This window comes from Siphateles boraxobius, unplaced genomic scaffold (assembly GCF_051911475.1).
Source record: "Siphateles boraxobius isolate OS27281-9 unplaced genomic scaffold, OSU_SipBor_1 35, whole genome shotgun sequence".
NCBI classification, from domain to species: domain Eukaryota; kingdom Metazoa; phylum Chordata; class Actinopteri; order Cypriniformes; family Leuciscidae; genus Siphateles; species Siphateles boraxobius.
In genome coordinates, this window is record NW_027508975.1 from 7268265 (window position 1) to 7292293 (window position 24029).

Sequence of the window (24029 nt, forward strand, 5' to 3'; positions counted from 1 at the left end):
CTCAAGAGAATCAGTAGCGGCGAGCACACTTCTCTTCTGATCTTCTCTTCCGCCTTAATATTACCAGTTACAGCGTTACATAAACAAGAATGAGCATCTGAAAGTGTGTTAAAAGACAGAGTACAACTTGTCGAAATCCTTATAGTTACATGGAATCGCTCAATCAGTGTTTCAACGGTGGAAAGACGTCAGTGAAAAGCAAGTATAGGCTACAATGTCATGAAACGTCACATACCTCAGAAAAACCATACCCAGTGACCGGCATGAACTCGTTAGTCAGCTAGAAAAAGTAACTCTAGAGAGGAGCATTTTGCTACATATATGCACCTGCACCATAATACATATTCATTATAATTGTTTTATGTTCTTCAATATTTAATGCATGTCTGAATAAATCTGGCAAGTTTTTATGACAGCCACCATTTAAATGTTTATTTCATATAACTTTATTATTAGAAAATAAATAAAAGAGTAATTTAAGTTTTTGTATACAAATCAGTAAATCTTTACCTTCAATATTAGGCTATACTAGGCTAATGAAACAATTTTAATGATACAACTGACTCCCATAGTTTACAGCATTGGTTAAGAGATTTGTTTTCCTTGAGAAAATTTGCCATGTATTGTACCTGATATCCAAAATAATCAATATTGAATTGAATCGAATCGAAATCGTATCGAATTGCAAGCTTGTGAATCGAAATCGAATCGAATTGTGAAATTTGTGTCAATACCCAGCCCTAGTAGGCAGTTGCGAGATACTAGCGTTCTTTATTGAATTAATTCTCTTTTAAAATGGCATCCTTTTTTGAGGAATATTGTGATAATGGCAAGGCACAGCACTAGAATGATGATGGCTTTGTTCTGGCTGTACCTTATTGCCTTGTCTGTTGAGTGAGATTATTGCTGTGCTGAGCCCCTGGGTTTGGTGCACTTTTTGATGAACATTTTCATACCAACTGCTTTCAGCATAAAAATGGTTGACCTCTTCCTTGGATCTGTGCAGGAAGCTGATAATGGCATCGTCTATCGGCCCAACCCTGCTCGATATTTCGGCCACCATATTGGTATCGCCCATATATGTTCCTTTTCAATGTTATCGTTATACTGCCCTACAAAGGCAAAAGACCTTAACTCGCTACAGTGTGGAACTGAGAAAAATGACTTTAAAGATTTTTAGTTGTCCCGCCAAATTAATTATAGGTAGGACACTGAAAATCGGGTAATTAGATGTTTAAGTAATGAAAATGATCTACATAAAAAAACTTGAGCTCAAACTTGACTTTTGACCACTATTTTAAAGTTACTGTTCTCTGCCTTTGTATTGTCAGCAAAAAGTGAGAACTCATGCCAAGGCAAAAGGCAATAACTTCCACATTATCAATATTTGCTTGCTGATCACCTTTAACAACATCATTATAGCAACACCTGTATAAAATCTAGGGATCATGGCATTTATTTTGTATGATTTACAATTATAGCCATCTACGTATTGCTATCCTGTGCTTTGGTTGCATTCTGGTGGCCGTATATTAATAGCCTACATTAAACATGACAAAATACCTCCATGGGATAAAGAGTTTCCATTCTCAAGTGGTACCGCGTGGCATAAGACTTGCTGCGTTCAAAATGATCACAATAAAACAGATCCTTGCGCACATTAGACCCGGAGACTGGTTTAAACCGGTGGATCTGAAAGATGTATACTTTCACAGGCGCTTACCGAGATTCGTGTTCGAAGGTGTCGCGCTCCTCGTCTGTTCACGAAAATTAGCCTACGCAGTGCTTTCCCCATTGAGACTCAGTAGGGAGTGCGTTCTGGACTATCTAGACGACTAATGCATTTATAGCACAACCTTCTGTGTTTCGCGTCTTTTCAGTATGTTGTGGTTTCAGCTGTCTGCCCTATTATTGTGCTTGTGCACTTCGCTCGTCCCACGGATTTATTCCGGACGCTGTGATTGTATTTGTAACCTGCTTGTAAAAGCTGGTCTGATGTTGTATGCACCAACACTTCTTGCTTCCTTATGTTGTAGGCTATGCACCAATATACCCTTGTTGCTTCATTATTATCACTTTCTGTGATATATTAGTCCGGCGTCGGCTCGACCGGGTTCAGGACCACTCAGACCGGGTTCAGGGTGGTGCTGAAGGCGCTGGTGAAGTTTTGGCACTCTGCCAGCTAGATGCATGATTGTTTCAACCAGGTCCGGTATCCGAACTGGGTGAGGCGGGGCTTTAGTTCTTTGTTGTATTCACCTGATATGGCATGTGTAACATTTTTCTGTCATCTCTGCATATATCCTTCACGATCGTTATCGCACGTTTGTCGATGGAGCGGTTTCAGACCATACTAAATGTTCTGACCGCATTAGTGCAGGACAAAGCTCTGAGGACATCAGAAGACAGGAACTGATGGCAGCTGTACACAGCTCTACACAGGGTACATGGTAATTTAAATTTTAATGGAGAGTAAAACAAAGGCAGACCACCGTATAATCTGGTAGGTAGCATTATTTGATAGAACGCCGGCACCGTAACTTCATATTGACACACGGCTAAACAAAGGCAGAGTACCGTAACTCAAGCGTGAGCGTTCCAAAACAAAGCCAAAGAGCCGTAACTGGTGTTACGGTGTTCTGCCTTGGTTTCTCATGGGCTTTTGGATGTTACGGTTAAGACAACCCATTATTTTCTCGAAAAAAAAACGGATTTGACTCGAGCTACTTTTCCACATGATAAAGGAGGTCTTGAATGTACCAAAAATATAAATAACTCATTTTCGACAAAAAAAACGATGTTACGATCTTTTGCCTTTGCACGGCAGTATAGGCCCGATAAGAAAATTTGGCCGATATATTAAAGCTGATAATGGATTTTTCCTTCAGATGCGCACTGGTCATCACAATGATTTTGTATTGCTTGAAATATGAAGTCTGTCATATAGGCTACGTAAAATTATAAGAACATTATAATTGTGTGCTTGGGACGTGGCTTTTAATAATGAGACTTGTTTTTGTAATCAGGCTCTCAAAAATTATATAAAAATTTGGATTTAGATTTATCGGCAAATGTCTTTGACTTGTATTTGACAAGTCGGCAGACTTTGAACATAGTTTATCAGGCTTTGCTCAGTAGTGAAGACGGCATGATAAAATACATGTCTATGTAAAGGGATTTTCCTTTTTGTTGCTATGGGCTGGCTGAATGTCATGACTGCATGTCATGACTGCCATAGATACAAAAAAATGTATCCATGGTGAATAAATGATCTATGATTCCGGGAGTTCTTCTCTAGCACTGCTGAGAGACTAGTGAGGAATGCAGACAGACAGGCCTCAAGAATGTGTGTGGCATTCAGTGTGTACCTCAGGTGTATTTATAGGCCACTAAGTATGCTTTACACAGATTTTTATTTTTGGTCTTTGAGATAAAGTGTGCCGCATTCTAAACTGGTAGTCCTATTTAAACCGCTTAATAGCTACTTTAACCATACCATTGGTTATTTGATGCCCTTTGTCTTTTGTTACTGTCTGCATGGTGTAATTCAGGCATGTTTATGTGAAAAGAGCTACTCTAACTTTTTCCTCTTAGCAACTTCGAAAACACCTGGAGAGATAGAGCATTCATTCTTACAGTGATATCCTGTCTCAAAGCAGGACCCATATTTCCTCTCCTTTTCTGAGAATGGCACTGGTGTCCTCTTTAATGTTTATTAATACTCAGAATTCACACTCTGGGGTGCCTCCATTCTAGCAGGCAGAAGGAGCGAAGTTCATCCTTTATGTGTCCGGTTTTCCAGTGTAACGTATAACATGACTTCATTACCTTCCGGTGACATTAGGTGTGAAATCCTAGTGTTTTTTTTTGTCAGTTCTCGGTTAGATATTTAATTGAGGAGCCGTTCCGTGTTTAAAGGAAAAAAGTAATATTTCAACCCAGGGCTGTATGTAGAGCTCTGTTATATGAATTAAATCTCACCTTAATGTCAGCTAGGGCTAAACGATTATGGAAAATAATCTAATTGTGATATTTTTTTAACCAATTTTGCGATTGCGATTTAATATGCGATTACTTTAAGTTCTTTACCTTCTGTATTAGTCGACAAAGACAAGCAATAAATCATTGTACAGTAGGGATGGGAATCTTTAGGCAGCTCATGATCCGATCTAATTTTTCTCATTAATTAATCTTAATAACACTTAAAATATGTATTTAATTACATGTGTAAATATACATACTTTAAAAACACACTTTAAATATATATAAACAGATTTAATTAAACCAATCACATGTTAAGAATTTTAAATGGGCTATAAACTAATATAGCTTCAAAATATAAAAGCTAGTAAATAAAGAGGAACAAAAAAAACATTACAAGCAATAAACAAAGAGTGCTTTCAGTATTTAAAAGTAGGCCGTCTGAACGTTTTCCTATCAAGAGCTGGAGTGATTTTCCCCCTATACGATAAGCTGCATTCACACTAATGCACATATCTCTTTTGAAATTGTAAATGTGATCTGTCCTGTGGGTTTAATAACTGACCGTGTTTACATTCATTTCGCGTCAAAAGCATTTTGAGATGCAAGTACATTTAACCAATGAGTCGCTCACAGCTGCATGCACGAGCACTCTTCACAAAGTGCGCGTAAGTATTTTAAAATGAAAGCAGCTTTCTCAGTGATTTTCATATTTTTAATATATAAGCCAACTGCATTCCAAAAGACATAAATAATGCCTTTGTGGAACATTTGTAAAGAAAATTCCGGCGGCCAAGACCGCGCACAGCAAGAGTAACATCAAAGCGGCAAAACCTGTGCGATGAAGCCCGCGACTGTCCTTGTAATTCGCTTTAACCCGAACTTTATGAAAGCTTATTTTTCGGAAGGTTCGAGCGGTGTGTGTGTGTTTTTTCTGTGTGTGTGTTTGTGAGAGAGAGAGAGAGAGATTAGAAGCAAGCAAAATACGGTTGTAGCTAAAGCACGCTTTTTTTGTCATCACGCATCTGTGTTTAAAAACTAAGCTCAGACTCGATTCTGAAATTCTCTGAATCGATCCAGAATTGTTGGAGAGAGAATAAATAACACAATATCACATACATAAAAAATAAACTGTTCTTTCCTGTATGCCAGACCTATGCGTAGCGTGCCAAGTTGATGCTTGATCTGCAGACTACTTTTCTCTTGCGTGTCACGTGACCAGTGTAATCGCAGCTTTTGCGGTTACAAAATCGCATTTCATCATATCGCGATATTATCGCAAATGCAATTAATCGTTCAGCCCCAATGTCAGCATTAAATGATCATTGTTCTTGTAAATTTATCCATGCATAGATTTAATTAATAAAAAAATTGACAGCATAATTTCAATTGAAATTATCATAACTTCTGGTGAAACAACAGATTTCTCTCTTATGACATATGCCGGACTTCTCCAATTGTTCAGTCTTCCCAAACCCCGCCCTTTCTTACTCACATATTCTTAAACTCTCATTCAGATCTGCTTTCATCTAATCAACAAATGATGGATTAAATTGTTTAATTTTTTTCAACATTTTCATTATTGTTATATTACGAGATATAAATGACGAATGTTGCTTTTTTTTATATATCCCCGGAAAAATCATTGTGAATATTTAATGTATCGCTCAGCCCTACCTGTACGTTATCAGCTGACCAACGTTCTGTTGTTAAACAATGTGAAACTCTTTATTGCAGTGCCAGCAATACAGTGACACCTGCTCAGCCAAACCTCTTTTTCTGTTCTCATGAGTGTCAACACTCACCTTTTCATCTGTAATTCCCTGGAATACAGCAAACAAAACTGGAACTCTGTGGCAGTGTCTATTCAGGGAGCTTAATGCAGAGGCAGCTGTTGCTTATTACAGTAATCGGTAAAGGAATGTTTACCTCCTTTCTCAGGTGTGCATTTGTGGTGGCCCAACTTGATCCAACTTGCTTTTACTCTTATACTCTCCATACCATTTTAATTAAAGCATCCTGGGAGCTGTTATATGATTGCTTGTGGCATGGCCTGTGGAAACCTGCATGGCTGCATATTAACCTTTCTGGAACTGATGTAAAGTTTACTGCTTGTGGAATTTGCTTAATGGCCTCAAATCATTCCCGTCCTGCTTAGGATAGACTTAGGCTTATCTTTCTTATCTAGATGGAGAATTCAGGCGTTTGCTCTTGTGTTTTTAGTTGCCGCTGCACTTTCTCGTGTGGCTACCACCACAGCAGTACAGCATGGTGAAGAAGTCAGGCAGATCTGAACAGGTGTATCCTCAAGTTTCTCTCTCTCACTGCTTGGTATCTTCCGCATACTTTGTAGTGGAAAAGGAGTAGAGAGTCTGTCACAGCGATGCATGTTTGAAGCTGCGGAAGTTCTTGTGAGAGTGACATGACAAGTGAAGCCTTTGCACTTTTGTGGTAAAGTGCGGCAAGTAACAACACTTGTGTAAAACACAAACACACAGGATTCATGTGATCAGTCTAATGGCAAATTTACTGAAGTAGCAATCAATGGCAAATCTCCAAAGAGTGCTTGTCACCTGAAGAACCTTTTTCTTGTACTTGCATACATCGCTTCTGTGTAATTGGGGTGAGAATAGCATGCATGCTGTTGGGGGAGTTTTTCTGTGAGTTGTCAATGCATGGGTGGATGTTTGCTCTCAGCAGGGTGGAGTGCATATGCGTGTGCCAATTATGCTGTGTGTTGAAGGGATACTTGCAGTTTAAAAAGACTCTTTCTGTGCTGAAGCAAAGAATAAGTCTGGAAAGTGTGTACCAGTACTGTGGTACAAAGTACAAACACACACACACACAGGCTGGGTGTCATTAAAAATTCTCTGAACTCTGAAGCACGCATGATGGCTGAGCGTGAAATCCAAGCAGCACCCCTCTGAGTTCAAAACTAAAATATGGAATATTGGCATAATTTCATTGTGGCCCATTTTTGTAAGAGAGCTGCTTTCTTTGTTTCATTTTCACATCAATATGCTGCAAACAGATCGGTTATACGTACGTTTACTGTACTGCCCTCCATAGTCACAGTGTATATCAATGCGATGCCAGTCACAAAAAGCTACATTTTGTCTGAACTCTCTGCAGATGTTCATTAACTTTTTTTGTATAAGCTGTTTTTGATTGTGGTACACAGCAACAATTTAAAGTTCATAAGTCTTATACAAAGCTGCCCAATAAATAATAAAGAGTCTGCCACTAATTATTCAGAATATACTTAAGTCCACATCACAAGCATTATTTTTGTATGAGAGCTGCTGGTACTTAATTCTATATTTTTGAGCGAAAGCTGTTTTGTGATTTTTGTTGTTCAAAAATGTTTTTCTGTCTGAAGGATTATGTTGCTCATTGCACATAACACGAGGATGTTGGTTCAAAGTATATTCTTAAATGTTAGAGATTCAGAACATGCTGATGTTTGTATTCATTTACTACAGGTATGCTGCTAGTACAGGCACACATTTCTTTTCCTGTTGGTTCTTTGCAATGTTGGGACATATGCTGGCAAATATAACCTCATTCCATTATTTATGGGTCATTTATAAATACTTTGCCTTAAAAGTACTAAATAGTTACACACACAAAAAAAGATGCATCGATAACATTTTTAGCATCGCAGCCCTCTGAATCGTATTCTTATCGTGAGGTGCCTAGTAGTGTTGTCAAAAATATCGATACTAATTTCATGAAGTATCGATACACCAATACTAACCGAGGGGTCACTTTCACTTCTCGCCAAAGGCGCGTTGACAAACACGACACGTGACGCACTCGTCTCATTCGCTCTGGTTAAATAGCAAAAGTGAAAGGGAAGATGGCGAGTGCGGCGCCGCGACCGGCTTTGGTTGATTGATAAAGAACACCGCGAGCGGGCATGCCGGAGAATAGCGCGGACACGTGTAAAAAACACACCGCGAGCGGGCATGCCGGAGAATAGCGCGGACACGTGTAAAAAACACACCGCGAGCGGGCATGTCGGAGAATAGCGCGGAGACGCGCTTCACACTCCAATTTGATACTGTTAAGTGCTTTGACACAATCTGTATTGTTAAAAGCAATATATAAATAAAGGTGACTTGACTTCATGCCAATCCATTGAGCATTGTTTGTATTGTGTGATGCACGCACGTTTGCATTTAAATCTGTTCATCAAATTACGTTAATGTAGGCTATTAACCAGCATTTATGACCGATGAACAATGCATTTGTTACAGTATATTTTAATCTTTGATTTACGTTAATGTACTAACCAGCATTTATGACCGATGAACAATGCATTTGTTACAGTATATTTTAATCTTTGATAACAGTAGGTAATAAAAAAAACAACGGATCATGTTAGCTCTTGTCCAATGAAAAAATATTAACAGCTAGAACTCAGGACATTTTTTTCATGTAAAATATACCTCATTGTCATGTTCTAGACTTGTTATATTTAGCTTTAAATAAAAAAAGACCCCCTTAATATTGTGGCAGTTTTTTTCTCTGTGGTATCGAAAATGGTATCGAATATCGATATTTTTCAAGGTATCGTATCGAAGTTAGAAATTCTAGTATCGTGACAACACTAGTGCCTAGAGATTACCACCCCTATTCCCACTACACAGCACGTGTGACGCACGCGGTGCTTGTCTGCGCCATTCTTTGCATTGTGGTGATTGCGCGCTGTTGCCATCAAGCTGACGTAAACTGGTGTTTTTCCTGGATGCCTCGCCACAGCCAGCACTTGATTTTGAGCACATCATACATGATGCTGCATGCTTATTGTTTCACTGACGTTGACAAGATTAATTGCTCAGATATCGAAATTTGGTACCGAATGACAAGACATTCTTTGATACTCGATGGCAGGGCTGCACGATTAATCTCAAATTTCCATGTAATCGCGCTTAAATCAAGATGGCTTATGGTTACACACACACACACACACACACACACACACACACACACACACACGATCAAAAATAAAGTAAAACTGTTGTAATGTCAAATCTTTTTACGTTTTAAAGTAGGGCTGAACGATTAATTGCATTTGCGATAATATCGCGATATGATGAAATGCGATTTTGTAACCGCAAAAGCTGCGATTTACACTGATCACGTGACACGCGAGAGAAAAGCACTCTGCAGACCAAGCATCAACTTGAGGCCTGGCATACAGGAAAGAACAGTTTATTTTTTATGTATGTGATATTGTGTTATTTATTCTCTCTCCAACAATTCTGGATCGATTCAGAGAATTTCAGAATCGAGTCTGAGCTTAGTTTTTAAACACAGATGCGTGATGACAAAAAAAGCGTGCTTTAGCTACAAACGTATTTTGCTTGCTTCTAATCTCTCTCTCTCTCACAAACACACACACACACACACACACACAGAAAAAACACACACACACACACACAACACCGCTCGAACCTTCCGAAAAATAAGCTTTTCATAAAGTTCGGGTTAAAGCGAATTACAAGGACAGTCGCGGGCTTCATTGCACAGGTTTTGCCGCTTTGATGTTACTCTTGCTGTGCGCGGTCTTGGCCGCCGGAATTTTCTTTACAAATGTTCCACAAAGGCATTATTTATGTCTTTTGGAATGCAGTTGGCTTATATATTAAAAATATGAAAATCACTGAGAAAGCTGCTTTCATTTTAAAATACTTACGCGCGCTTTGTGAAGAGTGCTCGTGCATGCAGCTGTGAGCGACTCATTGGTTAAATGTTTGCATCTCAAAATGCTTTTGACGCGAAATTAATGTAAACGCGGTCAATTATATCTTAAACCAACAGGACGTGTGGTTTAGTGTGTGAATGCAGCTTATCGTATAGGGGGAAAATCACTCCAGCTCTTGAATGGAAAACGTTCAGACGGCCTACTTTTAAATACTGAAAGCACTCTTTGTTTATTGCTTGTAATGTTTTTTTTTTGTTCCTCTTTATTTACTAGCTTTAATATTTTGAAGCTATATTAGTTTATAGCCCATTTAAAATTCTTAACTTGTAATTGGTTTAATTAAATAATTGGTTTAATTAAATGTGTGTATATATATATATATATATATATATATATACACATATATATATATATATATATATATATACACACATATTTATATATATTTACACATGTAATTAAATACCTATTTTAAGTGTTATTAAGATTAATTAATAAGAAAAAAATTAGATCGGATCATGAGCTGCCTAAAGATTCCCATCCCTACTGTACAATGATTTATTGCTTGTCTTTGTCGACTAATACAGAAGGTAAAGAACTTAAAGTAATCGCATATTAAATCGCAATCGCAATATTGGTTAAAAAAAAATCGCAATTAGATTATTTTCCATAATCGTTCAGCCCTATTTTAAAGTAACTTTTATTGATTTAAAAATTTAAAATGAAATTATTCAAAAACCATTTTAATATGCTGATTTGTTACTCAAAAAACATTTATTATCAATGCTGAAAACAGTCGGGCTACTTAATATTTTGGTGGAAATCGTAATTAAATTTTTTCAGAATTCTTTGAATAGAAAGTACAAAAGAACCACATTTGTTTGAAATAGAAATGTTTTGTAACGGTATGCATTTGCTTTAACTTGGTAATACAACCATGTGTGATTATAGCCAGAGGTTTGAGCACAGCATTAGCTGGCACAGCTCTTATCTTTGGTTTTCTTTGCATCACTCTCTCCGTCCCTCAACCCAAGGCCTGTGATCTCACAGACTCATTCCCCAACAGTTGTGAAGGAGAGAGGAAGGCCTTGCAAACTGACTCTGATGCAGGTCAAGCTTTGAGTCGGTAGTTTAGACAACTTTAGGGAAAAAAAGAGGTGTTTAACAAGTATAAATAATTGACCAATGAAATCAATTGTTACATTCTAGTATTAGGCCTACTTTATTTTCACATTTTTGTTTTCCGTCATTCATTTCTCACGAGTGAGTCAGTTTGTTGCTTTAATCTTGGCCTAGTTCTGTGTGTTCTGACATGCTGTGCAATGCATCTGCACACAGACCCGTTGGCCCATATCTAGCGCAGGTTTCTGACTGGATTTATCATGGAGGATGAAAACACAGCCTCAGGGTCCCAGCTGGATTTGTTACTCAAATCAGAGGGATCTGAGAAGGATCATTGCTTTGCTGTTGGCATATTAGCCATTCAAAAGCCCTGTAATCTGTTTCGCTGGCTGAGGAGCATTCAGATGATTTTGGCAGGGTTAGCATGTTCTCAGATGCTGCTTTTAGATATTTGTTATGCCCCTATTTTGAAGCCACAAATAGTTAGGTTAAGTTGTATGTACACATTCACACTCATCAGACCTCTATTACACTAGTGTTTATATCACAACATTTCCTGCAACTGCTAAATTCCTTCAAATTCATTTTTTAGTACTGCTAAATCCCTAAATTCATTCACATAGATTCTCGCCCCTGTTCTTACAGTATGGGAGATGCTCAGTCACGCTACGTAAAACAGTCCGTACCGCCTCTATCACCTGTTTGGGCTGCTGTGTTCCCAGATAGAGCACTCATTATCACTATGTTCAGTACTCTCCTAGATTATGACAAGAGCAGACGAATGGCCTTTCAAACTTTCCCAGCTGCGTTAGGTCGAGGGAAAGAGAGCTCACGGAAGAGAGTAAATGGAGAGAGATAGACAGAGCTCTGGACCCAGTGACCTCTCGTCTAGATAACATGCAGCAGTATTTCACAAAACAGTGGGCAACATGAAACTGTCATTTCTGAGAAGTCTTCCTTTTTCCGTGTGTGTGTGTGTGTGGCTTCACACTGGCTCGCCTCCGGTGTTAAAGAGAAACTGAATGTCTTACCGGACAGTTCCAGTTCTGCCTAGTTTAAACGAGTGACCTCTAAACGCTAGATGTGTCTTGTGAGAGAAGATTGTGAGTAGTGTATTATTGCCAGCTATGTGACTACCTAGTGCCTTTTAGGCACAAAGATCCCTGTGATCTGTATTCAAAACTTTATTTTTTTCTTCTGCCATTTCTTTTCTCTCTGTCACTTCCTGTCTCACTATTACTTTGCACTCATTTCTTCCCCATCTGTTCTGGTAGTGGCAATTACAGGAGTGGCTTGCAAATGCGGTTCTATGATTTGCATGAGTTCCTGGTATAAGTAGAGCAGGAGGAAGTAGAGCCTTCATAGGAACGCCATTTCACACAGCTGCATCCCTGATTGTATAGCTTCTCATAGGGCTTTTTATTTGCATCGTTTACACTTGGCATTTGCATGCATTTTGGGAGATACTATCAACAATGTGAAACAATTTATGGGAAACACTGTAATATAATTTGACGGCTATCAATTATAGTTTAACCTATCAATCTTCATCAAGCTTAGTAACACATACAGCTGTGCCTTCACCACAGTGCAACAGTGAAAAGGGACCCTCTCAAACAGTGTCGCGCCGTGTTCTGAACGTTGTTAAAGCGACATACACCTGTATTGCGGTATATTAAAAATTTATATAATAACAAAAAACAAACGCTATTCGGTATGGACTGGTATACCGCCCCCGCACTAGGACTGGGTCAAAAATATGGATTTCTCAATTTTAATCTATTCTCATTTTGAAGAACCGACATTGATTCTTAAATAGGCTACCAATAATCGATATCTGCTGTTTTCAGTTGATGAATGAACAAAGCTTTGTCACCCGCCTTCCACCAAATAAATCATTGAAAACAGTTTTTGCATTTGTCAATGCCCGGTTGAAATACTCGCAAATTCTGTCTATTAATGTAGTCACCAGAAGTGGTCACAGGAGAAACATGACCAGATCAACCAAGACTTAGGCTATATTAGCGTATTGTTCCGGATATAAGACGACCCCCCCCTTCAAGATATACCTTTTTTGAAGACCAAAGCGGCTGCTTCGAGGATATTGACAGGCAAGTACGTCAGTATGTAGCTAAAATAAGAAATGATGGGCCTCGCTGGTGGAGCTCTTTGGCGATTTTCAGTGCCTTAAGCTGGATATAGGGATGCAACGATTACAGATTTTGAAAGTACGATTATTGTCTGTGCAATAATCACGATTTAACGATTATCACGATTATTATGCATCAATTAATTTCACAACAATACTAATGTATAATATCACATGAACACTCAACACTAGATTTTAATGTGTTATTTATTGCTGACACAACACAGTACAACATTATAAAATGACAAACAATAATCAATCTCTTTCTTTGGAATTAAAGAGAAGTGCTTTGTAAACATCCAGTATTTTCCTTTTAAAAATAACAAATTAAGTCAAAGGCTGCAGGGCTCTTTGATTGAAATAGATCACAAAATTAAGCGTTTAGTTTGTTCTAAATTTATTTTCAACCTGAGGTACAAAACTTGAAAACAATATCTTGTTTGAAAACATAAATAATACTATAAAGGGATAATAAATCCCAATGAAAATAAGAACAGTCTTTTGATCTATTGAATTAAATGTAAGCTAAATATTAACCATGTATTTATTTTAAAAGAAAACAAATGTAAAAAATTCAAACCAGTTTTCCTAAAGTAAAACAGTCTTCTTTTCAATGAATGATATATGCATTATTTATAACTACTTGCATACATCATTCTTTATTCTTTCAAAGCAGACATATTTATTTGTATGAATATAATTAATCCTTATTAAAGCTATTAACAAATAGTGAATGCTTTTCTCTTTTTCTTTTTTTGCTTGATCAATATTAAGAACACAGACCGCATTAGGTTTATTATCCACTATCACTTTAAGACGTCGGATCATGTCCAATGACATGCGGATCCAATTCCACTGATGCACATCCGATTCCCATACACTCACAACTGTTTAAGACATAACCGACATAGTTTACATGAATACTCTCCAAAACGGACATTTAGACATAATGTTGTGTGTATTTGTCTATTCAGGCACGAAAGAGAGCTCAATTCAGTACTCGCGCACTGTATAGGTGTCTATTGTGTAGGGCTGGATGATAATAATCGAAACCGAAATTCAGAGCCTATAACCGACGTAATTGTACCATGTCAGTTATTTAGTTTTTTTTAATCCTATTAATATTTCCGCCCACTGTGTGTTAATATACTTTCCCATTAAAACTTTCCCTGTTCTAGCAAAACATTACACGCAGAAGACAATATTCCTCCGCCCAGGCGAGCAACCACCAAGAAAAGGTGCTAACACCAATTCTCGCCCAGGACAACTGGAAGCTGCTAGGGACTGGAAGATGCTGGTTGATCTTGATCAACGGCTTATTTTTCCACCTGAGATTGCCACCACTAACCTACGGCCAGATATTGTTTTGTGGTCTGGATCAGCACGCATTGTTCAACTGATAGAGTTAACAGTGCCATGGGAGGATGCGGTAGATGAGGCATATGAGAGGAAGAAACTGCGGTATGCTCATCTGGCCACTGAAGCAGAACAGCGAGGATGGAGAGTCCAGGTTTATCCAGTGGAAGTGGGTTGTCGTGGTTTTGTGGCACACTCTACAACCCGGTTCCTCAGAGACGTCGGATTCAGTGGCCAAGAGTTGCGTCGTACAGTAAAGAACTTATCTGAAGCAGCAGAAAGGAGCAGCAACTGGCTGTGGTTGAGACGGAAAGATTCTAGCTGGCTGTGTAGCCATGCTACGGTTTCGTAGAATTCTTGAAAACTTGAAAGGTCTGTTGGTTTATTTGTATAGGTTGTATAGTATTTACAGTCATTACGTTCCTGTATATATTGCGTGAATGACGGGTGGTTGGGCAGATATTGTGTTTTGTGGTAGGTGGTATGCCATGCGGAACCGTTGCCACTGAAACTGCATATTAACGCATCAGTGGGGCTCGACAGCCTTAGTCAAACGGGTTGGCGCGTATGGTATGGTTGGGTTGCGGTGAGATTGTGGTTAGGTTTAGCAGCAACTGTTGGTTTATTTGTATAGGTTGTATAGTATTTACAGTCATTACGTTCCTGTGTATATTGCGTGAATGACGGGTGGTTGGGCAGATATTGTGTTTTGTGGTAGGTGGTATGCCATACGGAACCGTTGCCACTGAAACTGCATATTAACGCACCAGTGGGGCTCGACAGCCTTAGTCAAACGGGTTGGCGCGTATGGTTGGGTTGCGGAGAGATTGTGAGATTGTGGTTAGGTCTCAGCAGCAAGAGGGAAGTAGAGGTCAGTAAGCTGGGCTGAGTTGAGTGGGGGACGGAGGGGGGTGACTCTGGGACGCCAGAGTCACTGTCGAGCCCTCTTGAGGTGTCGTGGGCTAGTCGACGAAACACTGAGGACGGAAGGTGCCCACTTGAAGACCCTAGAGATGTTCCCTACTCCGCTCAATCCAGAGGGTTGTTATGGGGGACCGCACTGTGGTTGCAGCCGTTGTGTGTGCTGACGCTCAATACACTGTATTAACACCAGACAGAAGATTCACGTCACTAGATGGAAAGAAGCGTAAATGGATGGAGAAGCATAGGTTACTGTAAAGCTACGTCTTAGTTGGTGATTATCTTGGCGAAAGCCGAGTACAAATCAGCATGAAGTTTTAACATCTACTCTCGTGTAATGGAAATCATTATTATCGCGTGTCTAGTCACGTAACTCTGCCCCATCCAGTCTGCAACATTGAAGCAACATGAGCCCCTTTCACACAGCGCGTTGATCCCGGGAAATTGGCAGAACAAACACCTTCTGTGTGAACACAAACACGACCCGGGATTGATGTCAGGTTGGGGACATAGTAACATTGCCGTGTTCAGTCCCGGAACGCTCGCTGTGTGAACAAAAGCCGTAATCAATGCTGTGTCGTAATGATGGCACTTAAGCCGGGATCGTTCGCCAGCGTGAAACGGTACGTAATGCGCTCGTTTATGATCGAATCAGGGAAAAAAAATGCACAAGCGTGGTTTCTCGAGAGAGAAATCGCAGCTCATAAGCAAACTATAGACGCCGCTGAGACATGTCACGTGTCTTTACTGGTTGTGTGTGGACGCACTGTCTGATTCCGGAAAACCACTGGCAGTGTGAATGAACCAAAGTCAAACGAACCCGGGTCAAATCCCGGGTGACTTTATCCGTGTGTTTTCCGGAATCTCTGTGTGAAAGGGAACTCAAACACTGAGTCAACTCAGCAACAGGAGCCGCTTGTACCAAAGAAACACGCGAAAAAAGAGAGAGACTCACAAACGCTCAGCAACAAGTGCCTCAAAGCAGGTTTCCATAACACAAGCATTTACAAATGCTACACAATGTGAAAAGGATTAGTTTTTTAGTTTTATACAAGTTATATTTTACTTTTAAGATGGCAATATTTACAATAATTGATTTTGTTTGCAAAAAGAACTATTTTTAAAAGTTCTTTATTTTCTACATTTTTAGGAAACTTTCTTTTTACATTAAAACTTGACTTTTTTATAAGACGTTTTTATTTCAAGCATTGTATGCTTTGTTTGATTCATTAGTCTGACATATTTAATAAATAAGCATTAAAAGCTATCTGTGTGTGTTTCCTTATTTTAGAATCACAAAGATAGGATTATGCACTCTTTCATTAGAAAAAATAACTGTGAACATTAGTTTAAACCTTGCCAGTGACATGACAATTTTATTTTTTAAATAATCGTTAAATAATCATAATCGAGGTAACTTGTTAGATTAATCGCGATTATGATTTTAGCCAAAATCGTCCAGCCCTACTATTGTGCATGGCTGCACGCTTCGGGTCGGGTGTGTGCGCACAGAAAAACGTACCGAATAGAGCTCTTTTTTGCATCGTCACTCTTATTCAGATCTATATGTCTGCTCTACTCATTCTCCCAGACGTTTGCATTTTTTTAACGTTTTATGGGACCGCTGGGTAGATCAGCACGTTACAGTACAAATGTGCGCATCTTCCACAAACGCAGGACATCAGTTCTGACTGGATCGCTACCCCAATCGTCACTATCTAACATTTCCGTCTAGTTTTTACTCATTGACGAACATGTCAATAGATTTTCTTCATAGTTTTTGTCATTCAAAACTAGGTTTGATTTAGTTATCGTCTCGTTAACTAACTGAAATAATGTCGTTGACAAAATGACAAATTATTTCGTTAGAAAAATTATTCGTCAACGAAATTAACACTTTTACACCGGGCATATTAAAACTACAAAGCCTAACATTTACTCAACACAGAAAGGAAAAAGCAATGGGATATTAAGTTAAATGTTCACTGACTGAAACTCTTGAGAGCACGTCACAATCTGTTTTCCACAGACTTGCGTTACCAAATGCCGCTGTTTTGTTTTTTACGTTGCACTAAAAGCTAAACTCTCACCGCTACTGCATGGGTTTTAAGTGAAACGTTTATATTTAACACCAACTCAATGTTTTATTAATTATCTACCAACGTAATTGAACTCAGTAATTATTTATTACCTTGAGCGTTCAAATCTGGGTGGTGATGATCCCACAGGTGCTGCATCAAATTAGATGTATTGGCTCCTTTTGGCTGAAATTTTTTTACGGCAAGTTTTGCAGACAGGCGATCCGTCTTCTTCAATTACACCCATGTCATTCTTCGTGTAACCAAAATGCTCCCACACTGCTGACTTGAGACGTTTTTTTCGGTGGAAATAGAGCCTCGCTGCTTCGTCCCTCTGCCATAGTGACTGATGAGCATGGCACTTTAAGCTGGTGCACCGCTGGTGTAACTTTGTTTTCGTTTTGTGTTAGTTGCAAAATTTCAGTTCCGTGCAGAACACTCGGTGTAGCATAGTCTTTACGATTGATTAACCGTGAAGTTTTAAAGCACGGTTAATTGTGAAATCCGGTAATCGCTGCATCCCTAGCTGGATAATGACTCCGGTTATGGACAGCCCCTCATTTATTTTCGGTTACGTACTGACACACTCGGCTGTCAGTTTCTTGGAAATGGCTGCTTTTAGGTAAGCTTTTTTAATTTTACCTTTAGCATTTTTAAGACCATCTTTTTGGGCTCGCCATCTTCTAACATTAGCCTACACTCTGACACCATATTTGGCTGCTTAATGAGATTTGTTTGACTCCATTTCCTTTATCAGTCCTGGGGGAAACGCTTGTTTTACTCATATTTTGGGTGTATTATTAACATACAGTTTAGACCCCGAATATAAGACGACCCCATTTTTTCAGAAAACCATTGTCTTATATTCGGAACAATACGGTAATATCAGGTGTAAATGGGGTCATTGTCTCGTTTGCTACGACAATGCGGCACCTCGATGTCACAATAGCCATCTCTTTCCACCTTGTGCAGCTCAATTATACTGTCTGAACCATTGGTTTACCATCTGGCCCCTGGAGAAGAAGAAAAAGCACTTGTGGTTTTCTAGTCTTGAGCAAGCTTTTAGCTCTGCTCCTCTTTTGATAAGATAATGACTTTCCTAGTCTTGCAGCTTTTTCTTTCTTGAAGAGGCCACTTTATCTTTTGTGCCATCTATTTAGCCTCATCTGTTGGATATAGCGTTTGAGACTGCCTCTTTCCTTCTGAGAATTGCGACTTGTTGACAATCCAAGTCTTCTGATGTTCCTTTTTTTGAAATCGTGTCTGTCTCAACATGTCTCGCATCATGAAGACTCTCATTGTGTGTGCTTTTTTTTTCTTAATGTGGTTATTCAATCTGTTGCAGATCAGGGAGCCAAGATGACTTGGTTACTTTGATGGGTGTCCTTTTATTGTGGATGGGGGTGGCAAGTCGAGGAGAGAAGCGTGGGACCGTGAAACAGTTGAGGCTGTTTAAAGCTTTGTCTGACTTTAATCCTTGCGACTGCCTTTTGAGTTTTCAGAAACTGAGGAACAAGTCCTCCCTGTATTGTCCTTTTTGTGCCCTTTTTTATCTCAGCCTTTTTATTTCGCTCTCTACCCTGCTACCCCCCCACCCCCACCCGCCCATGTGCACTACTTTTGATTTGAGAGACTGCATTTAGAGGCAAACCTGCTATTTGCATAAAACAGGACATTGTGCTCCATGCCGAAGTAGGTGTCATGATGTCCTGGACTTGCTGTTATAACCTGTCTGCTTTAGAGTCATCAGTCCGAGCTGACCAGTACTACTCTTAATATGTTCATAAGGATTTAAAGGATGTCTAATTGATTGTTCAACCGAAGATATCTCATTCTGTACTCACTATCTTCTTTCTCCCTCTCTCCAGTGTTTCTGTGTTGATTCGGATCACACATATATGGCGTTTGTGACCGTCTGCGGAGAGTTCTGCCAGGCTCAGCACCTCACCTTTGTGGACAAGTGAATTGTTAGCCGTCCGAGGGACTACGCTACCCAGAAGCCTCCCTGACAGCCAGCACACTGGGTCCAGTCTGTCTCTTCTATACCCCTTTTGGGATCCTGTGTAGTCCTCGAGCACGCCCGCCTCACCTCCTTCCTACAGCTTTTTCTCCCTGTAGCCAATCATAAACTCTTCTCCTGAATGGGGTAATCTCAATTGTCTCAATTGGATGACTGAAGGATAGTCTCCCTTTTTCTTTATTTTCCTTTCAAGTTTCTCATCCTTTTTTTTTATACATCCTTTGAGCATCGTGGACTAGATCACCCTCCTTCTGGCTTTTGTTTGTACTTCTAGTTGTCTAGTGTCCACTCACCATTACACCCAATATTAATTTTTTTTGTCTATTTATTTTTTCATACTGCTGAGATCTGAGCCAAAGATTTTTTTTTAAAGAAACAAAGGAACAGGAGTTATAAGTACTTCATTGTAATTGTTTTTAAGACGTCTTGCCAACATGAACCGCCCTGCCGCTGTTGAGATTTCCTATGACTGCATGAGATTCCTCATCACACACAACCCCACCAACTCCACTCTCAACAAGTTCACTGAGGTAAGGGAGCTGTCTGGATCCTTCTTTAGTGAATGAGCTTGTCACAAAAGGGGAAACCCATATATCTTCTCTTACGTGTTTCACTCTGCCACCCTTCTTAGGAGCTGAAGAAGTTTGAGGTGAACACACTGGTGAGAGTATGTGAAGCCACCTATGACAAGGCACCAGTGGAGAAGGAGGGCATCCAGGTCCTGGTGAGTCAATCTAATTGAATATTGGAAGAACCGTGTTTAAAGGGAAGTAAAGAAAAGGTGCTGATTTTGTCACACTGAATGACAGTGCTTTTCTGCAAGATGGTTGATAAAAAGGCTACTACTGTACTCCCAGTAGTAATTCACTGGACCTAAAGGGCAACTTATAGTTACTTCACCTGATCCAAAATTCTGACCATAGCCCTGGACCATCCTTATTGTTGAGCCCTGTTCATTATTATTTATTGTGCTTTTTATGTACACTAAATTGTAATTATTGAGCTCACATACACTGCCTTTCAAAAGTTTGGGGTCAGCCAAATACAGCCAGTATTTTATATACTTTTATTCAGCAAGTATGCATTAAATTGATCAAAACAGTAAGTACATTTGTAATGTTACAAAAGATTTCTATTTAAAATGAATGCTGTTCTTTTGAACTTCTTTTTATTCATTAAAAAATCCTGAAAAAAATGTATCAGTTTTCACAAATTAAGCAGCATTGAACATTGATAATAGAAATCACTTTAATTCTTATCAAATTCAACATGAAAGTTTAACCTCCTTACAAATTTCCCCATGAAATTAGAAACCGTTTTTTCCTGCAACATCTTGGTGTTTTATTGTGCATATATGCAGTAATTCTTTATCAAATATCCAAGACATTCACGGATCACAATTAAATATAGGTAGCAAATAGGGTTAATTGAGGTCTCCTGTGTAAGTCTTATTTATTAAGTGTTTTATAATTGTTTACTAGATTCATGTAATTACACTGGCAAAAGAAATGTAAATGAACTTTAACCAGAGTAGGGAGGCTAACCGATGACCGTTTGACCGATAGTTGACCGTATCAACGTTAATCGATCAAAGTTGTCGGTAGTCGGTAAAAAAAAAAAGTGATCTCTAAATTAGGCTATTATAGACAGTGGACTGACTATACGCTACTACAGTTAGCCATCTCATTCCAAGATATCTTTGTGTGATGTGAACAAATCCCTCACACTAATTTTTTCATAACTCACCTGTCTGTACTTAATAAACCAATAAAAACATTTGGTGTGAGGTCACAGCATTTGAGTTCGCACGCTCACAAGGTTTGCGAAAAGTAAAGACTACAGGCTAAAACACGACAGGATGAAGCGTGCAAAGAAAAGTAGTGTGTGGGACCATTTCACCAAAAATGACACAGATGTAAGTTGCAACTTGTGTGATACAGTGCTTAAATACAGTAGGCCTACATCATCTATGATGTATCACCTGAAAACGCGACTTGTTCTGTCCGTTATTAGAAGGCACACAGTGAGTTAGACATGCCTTGGCCTGTGCGTCTTTTACACATTCTGAAGGTGCCTGTTTTATCCATTGGTTTTATCGTGTTGCAGTCTATCAGACAACATTCCACATAAGATGGGCTTAGATTTGGAAATACATTACATCTACATTTCAGTGGTAACAGATAAGCTGATGATGATCATCTTCTTTCTTTATTATTGTTAGCACTACCTCAAACTAAAGCGACGTCTCTTCGGAGCTGTCATTTTCTTAAATGAGCCGCGGCAATGTTTCAAATGAGCTTCTAACGCGATCAACTTGTACCCAAACCATTTCGAACCTAAGGAGCCATTTGTCCTCCGATTACATACAAACTCCTCGGCGCCACGTTTGCGGGACTCATGTTTCGCGCTGTAGGGGATTTTAAAAAAGTATCGTGAGTGGAAGGGCGGCCCCGGGGCAGTGTGTGTGTGAGCGGGAGGCAGAGAGAGATGCGACAGAGTTGCGAAATTGCAGGCGTGGCTCGAAATGGCTGTTATTTCAAATAGCGTGGCATATTTTAAACTAATTGGTTAACCGGTTTCAACCGGCTAATGAGGCTCGGTGGTCGGTCAGGAACATTTTTAGTTTTCGCCATCCCTAAACCAGAGCAATTTCAGAGCCGCTTTAACACAGAGTTTTCCTGCAGAGGATTGCGGTAACTCAGGAACGATTTTATTGATTGCTTTGTCCTGTTTGCAATGGTCTTTTCTGTGATATCTTCTCAAAAGGGCGAGTGATCAAGCAAAACCTCCCGTGCTCCTTTCCCTGTTTGGATTATGTAGGTCGTTTCACCCAGAGCCCTACTGATGTCACTAACAAGAGTTGTATGTGGGTGTGTGTAATAAAAACACCTCCTTGGTGGCTTTTGCAAAAATCCAAAGCTTACTCTGTGTATTTATACTTGACATTATCTCGTTCTGACCCTGCTGGAAAAGCCTAGATAGGACTCCTAGTTTATTTATTATCTCTGGGGCCGGTTGTACCAGCTGGATGCAAAAAAAGGTTCAAATTCTGTCTTGGGCTTAGCTACGCCCAGCCTTCCGATAAATATTTACACCTGTTGCACAAACTAAAACTACAACCAGGCGCAATTACGCCCAGCGTAGATGATGTGCATCCACACTGACACATTCTACAGCACTTATATTAAGATGCCATTCAAACTTTGCTATTAATAAAGAACTTAATTGCTCATGATGTCATAACAAGTGAAGCGACAGCACTATCTGATTTCAATGCATAAATGTGGCCTAACGAGTCAGCGTTTTTATATCTGAACTCCCTGTACATTTCAAACGTCCAAAGCATTTAAATATTTATTTAAAGTCGGGAATTGTCTCTGTTTATTAAAATTGTGAAAGAGATACATAAGCCTTCTGCAAATGTTGAAGCGCTTATTCTGTAATTTGAATACAGACTTGCGTTTTTAAGGTATGTGCATACAACTTAATTTACATTGTAGCTTACAGTTATTCACAATTGTCATGTAATTGTTATGTGTTAGATAATATATGTATATTTTTTTTAGTACAATAAATTAATTTAAATGAGTGGTTGGCTATCTTTTGCTGTGAAGAGGTGAAATATTATTTACAAGTCCCTCCGAGCAAAATGATGCATGGTATACAATTTCTGCCAAAAACCCCAGATATATGTTCATATTTAATATTTCCAACATAATTACATGCAGAAATGTTGTTAGGTCAGTTACCTGTGTCGGCACTGCGCAGTAGACAAACTCATCTTAACGATTGCTATTAATCTCATATCATGTGTGAATTAACCATAAACATTAGTTCACGTCCACAGTAACAATTAATTCACATACATGAAATTAATCTTTTCTGTGTTGAAAACACTCATCAAAATAATTTAAGGTTGTGTATGTTCATTTATTAAGCATGTGTAGTGTACCGTGAAATGAGCGTTCCGTGTCTATTAAAATCAACCGTCAGAGAAAGTCATGACTTTTCACTTTACACCTATCTTTGACTAGGTGTAAGATTTGGTCTCAGATGTGCGCTACACCTTGATGGAGCAACAGGTATTTATTCTACTTGGGGCTTAAACGCATTTTACGTCCAGACTAGTCTTTCAACTGGGTGTACGTCCAGCTTTTGCATCCAGCCCCTGATCACCTGTACGCTGCATGTTAGGTTGGTGAACAGAAGATATTTTGACAGCTACAAATGTTTTATAAGCAGCTATATCTCTTCTATATCTTAGAATTAAGTCAAGCCAAACATTTCTCCTGTAAAAGGAAATTTCCACCCCTGCCCTTGTTCCATTTTATGTATTTGATCATTTATCTCCTACAGAACAGGCCCTGAATTTCGTTTTGGAAAATAGGGGGGGAAATCCCCCTTTAGGTCATTCTTATGGGGGGGATTTTTTAATTTGAGGGGGGAGTTTTTTTAGACAATTTTTAAAAAATATAGCTAAATGTTTAGCTAAATGTTTGCTCACTCATTGTATTTGTGTTTTTACAATGGGGTCATTTTTTTTTTTTAGTTTACACAACAAAAGGAAGCTTGATTTCAATCTTTGAATTAAATTGAAAAAAGTAGCACAAATAAATACATGAAATAAAGAGAAAAGTTTAGGTCTAACACTAGTATTCAGAAATGCTAGAAACGGAAAAAATAACACGGAAT

The 24029-nt window shown here is 39.0% G+C and overlaps 1 protein-coding gene across 1 annotated transcript in view; it reads left to right on the plus strand.

Annotated features, from left to right (window-relative positions):
* ptp4a2b (protein tyrosine phosphatase 4A2b) overlaps window positions 1-24029 on the plus strand; it is a 40038-nt gene that overhangs the window by 5694 nt on the left and 10315 nt on the right. Inside the window, exons 2-4 of the mRNA XM_077196171.1 lie at window positions 19186-19463; window positions 19759-19867; window positions 19969-20061. Coding sequence (XP_077052286.1) covers window positions 19459-19463; window positions 19759-19867; window positions 19969-20061 — 207 coding nt within the window. The 5' untranslated portion in view covers window positions 19186-19458. The remainder of the gene's footprint in view (window positions 1-19185; window positions 19464-19758; window positions 19868-19968; window positions 20062-24029) is intronic.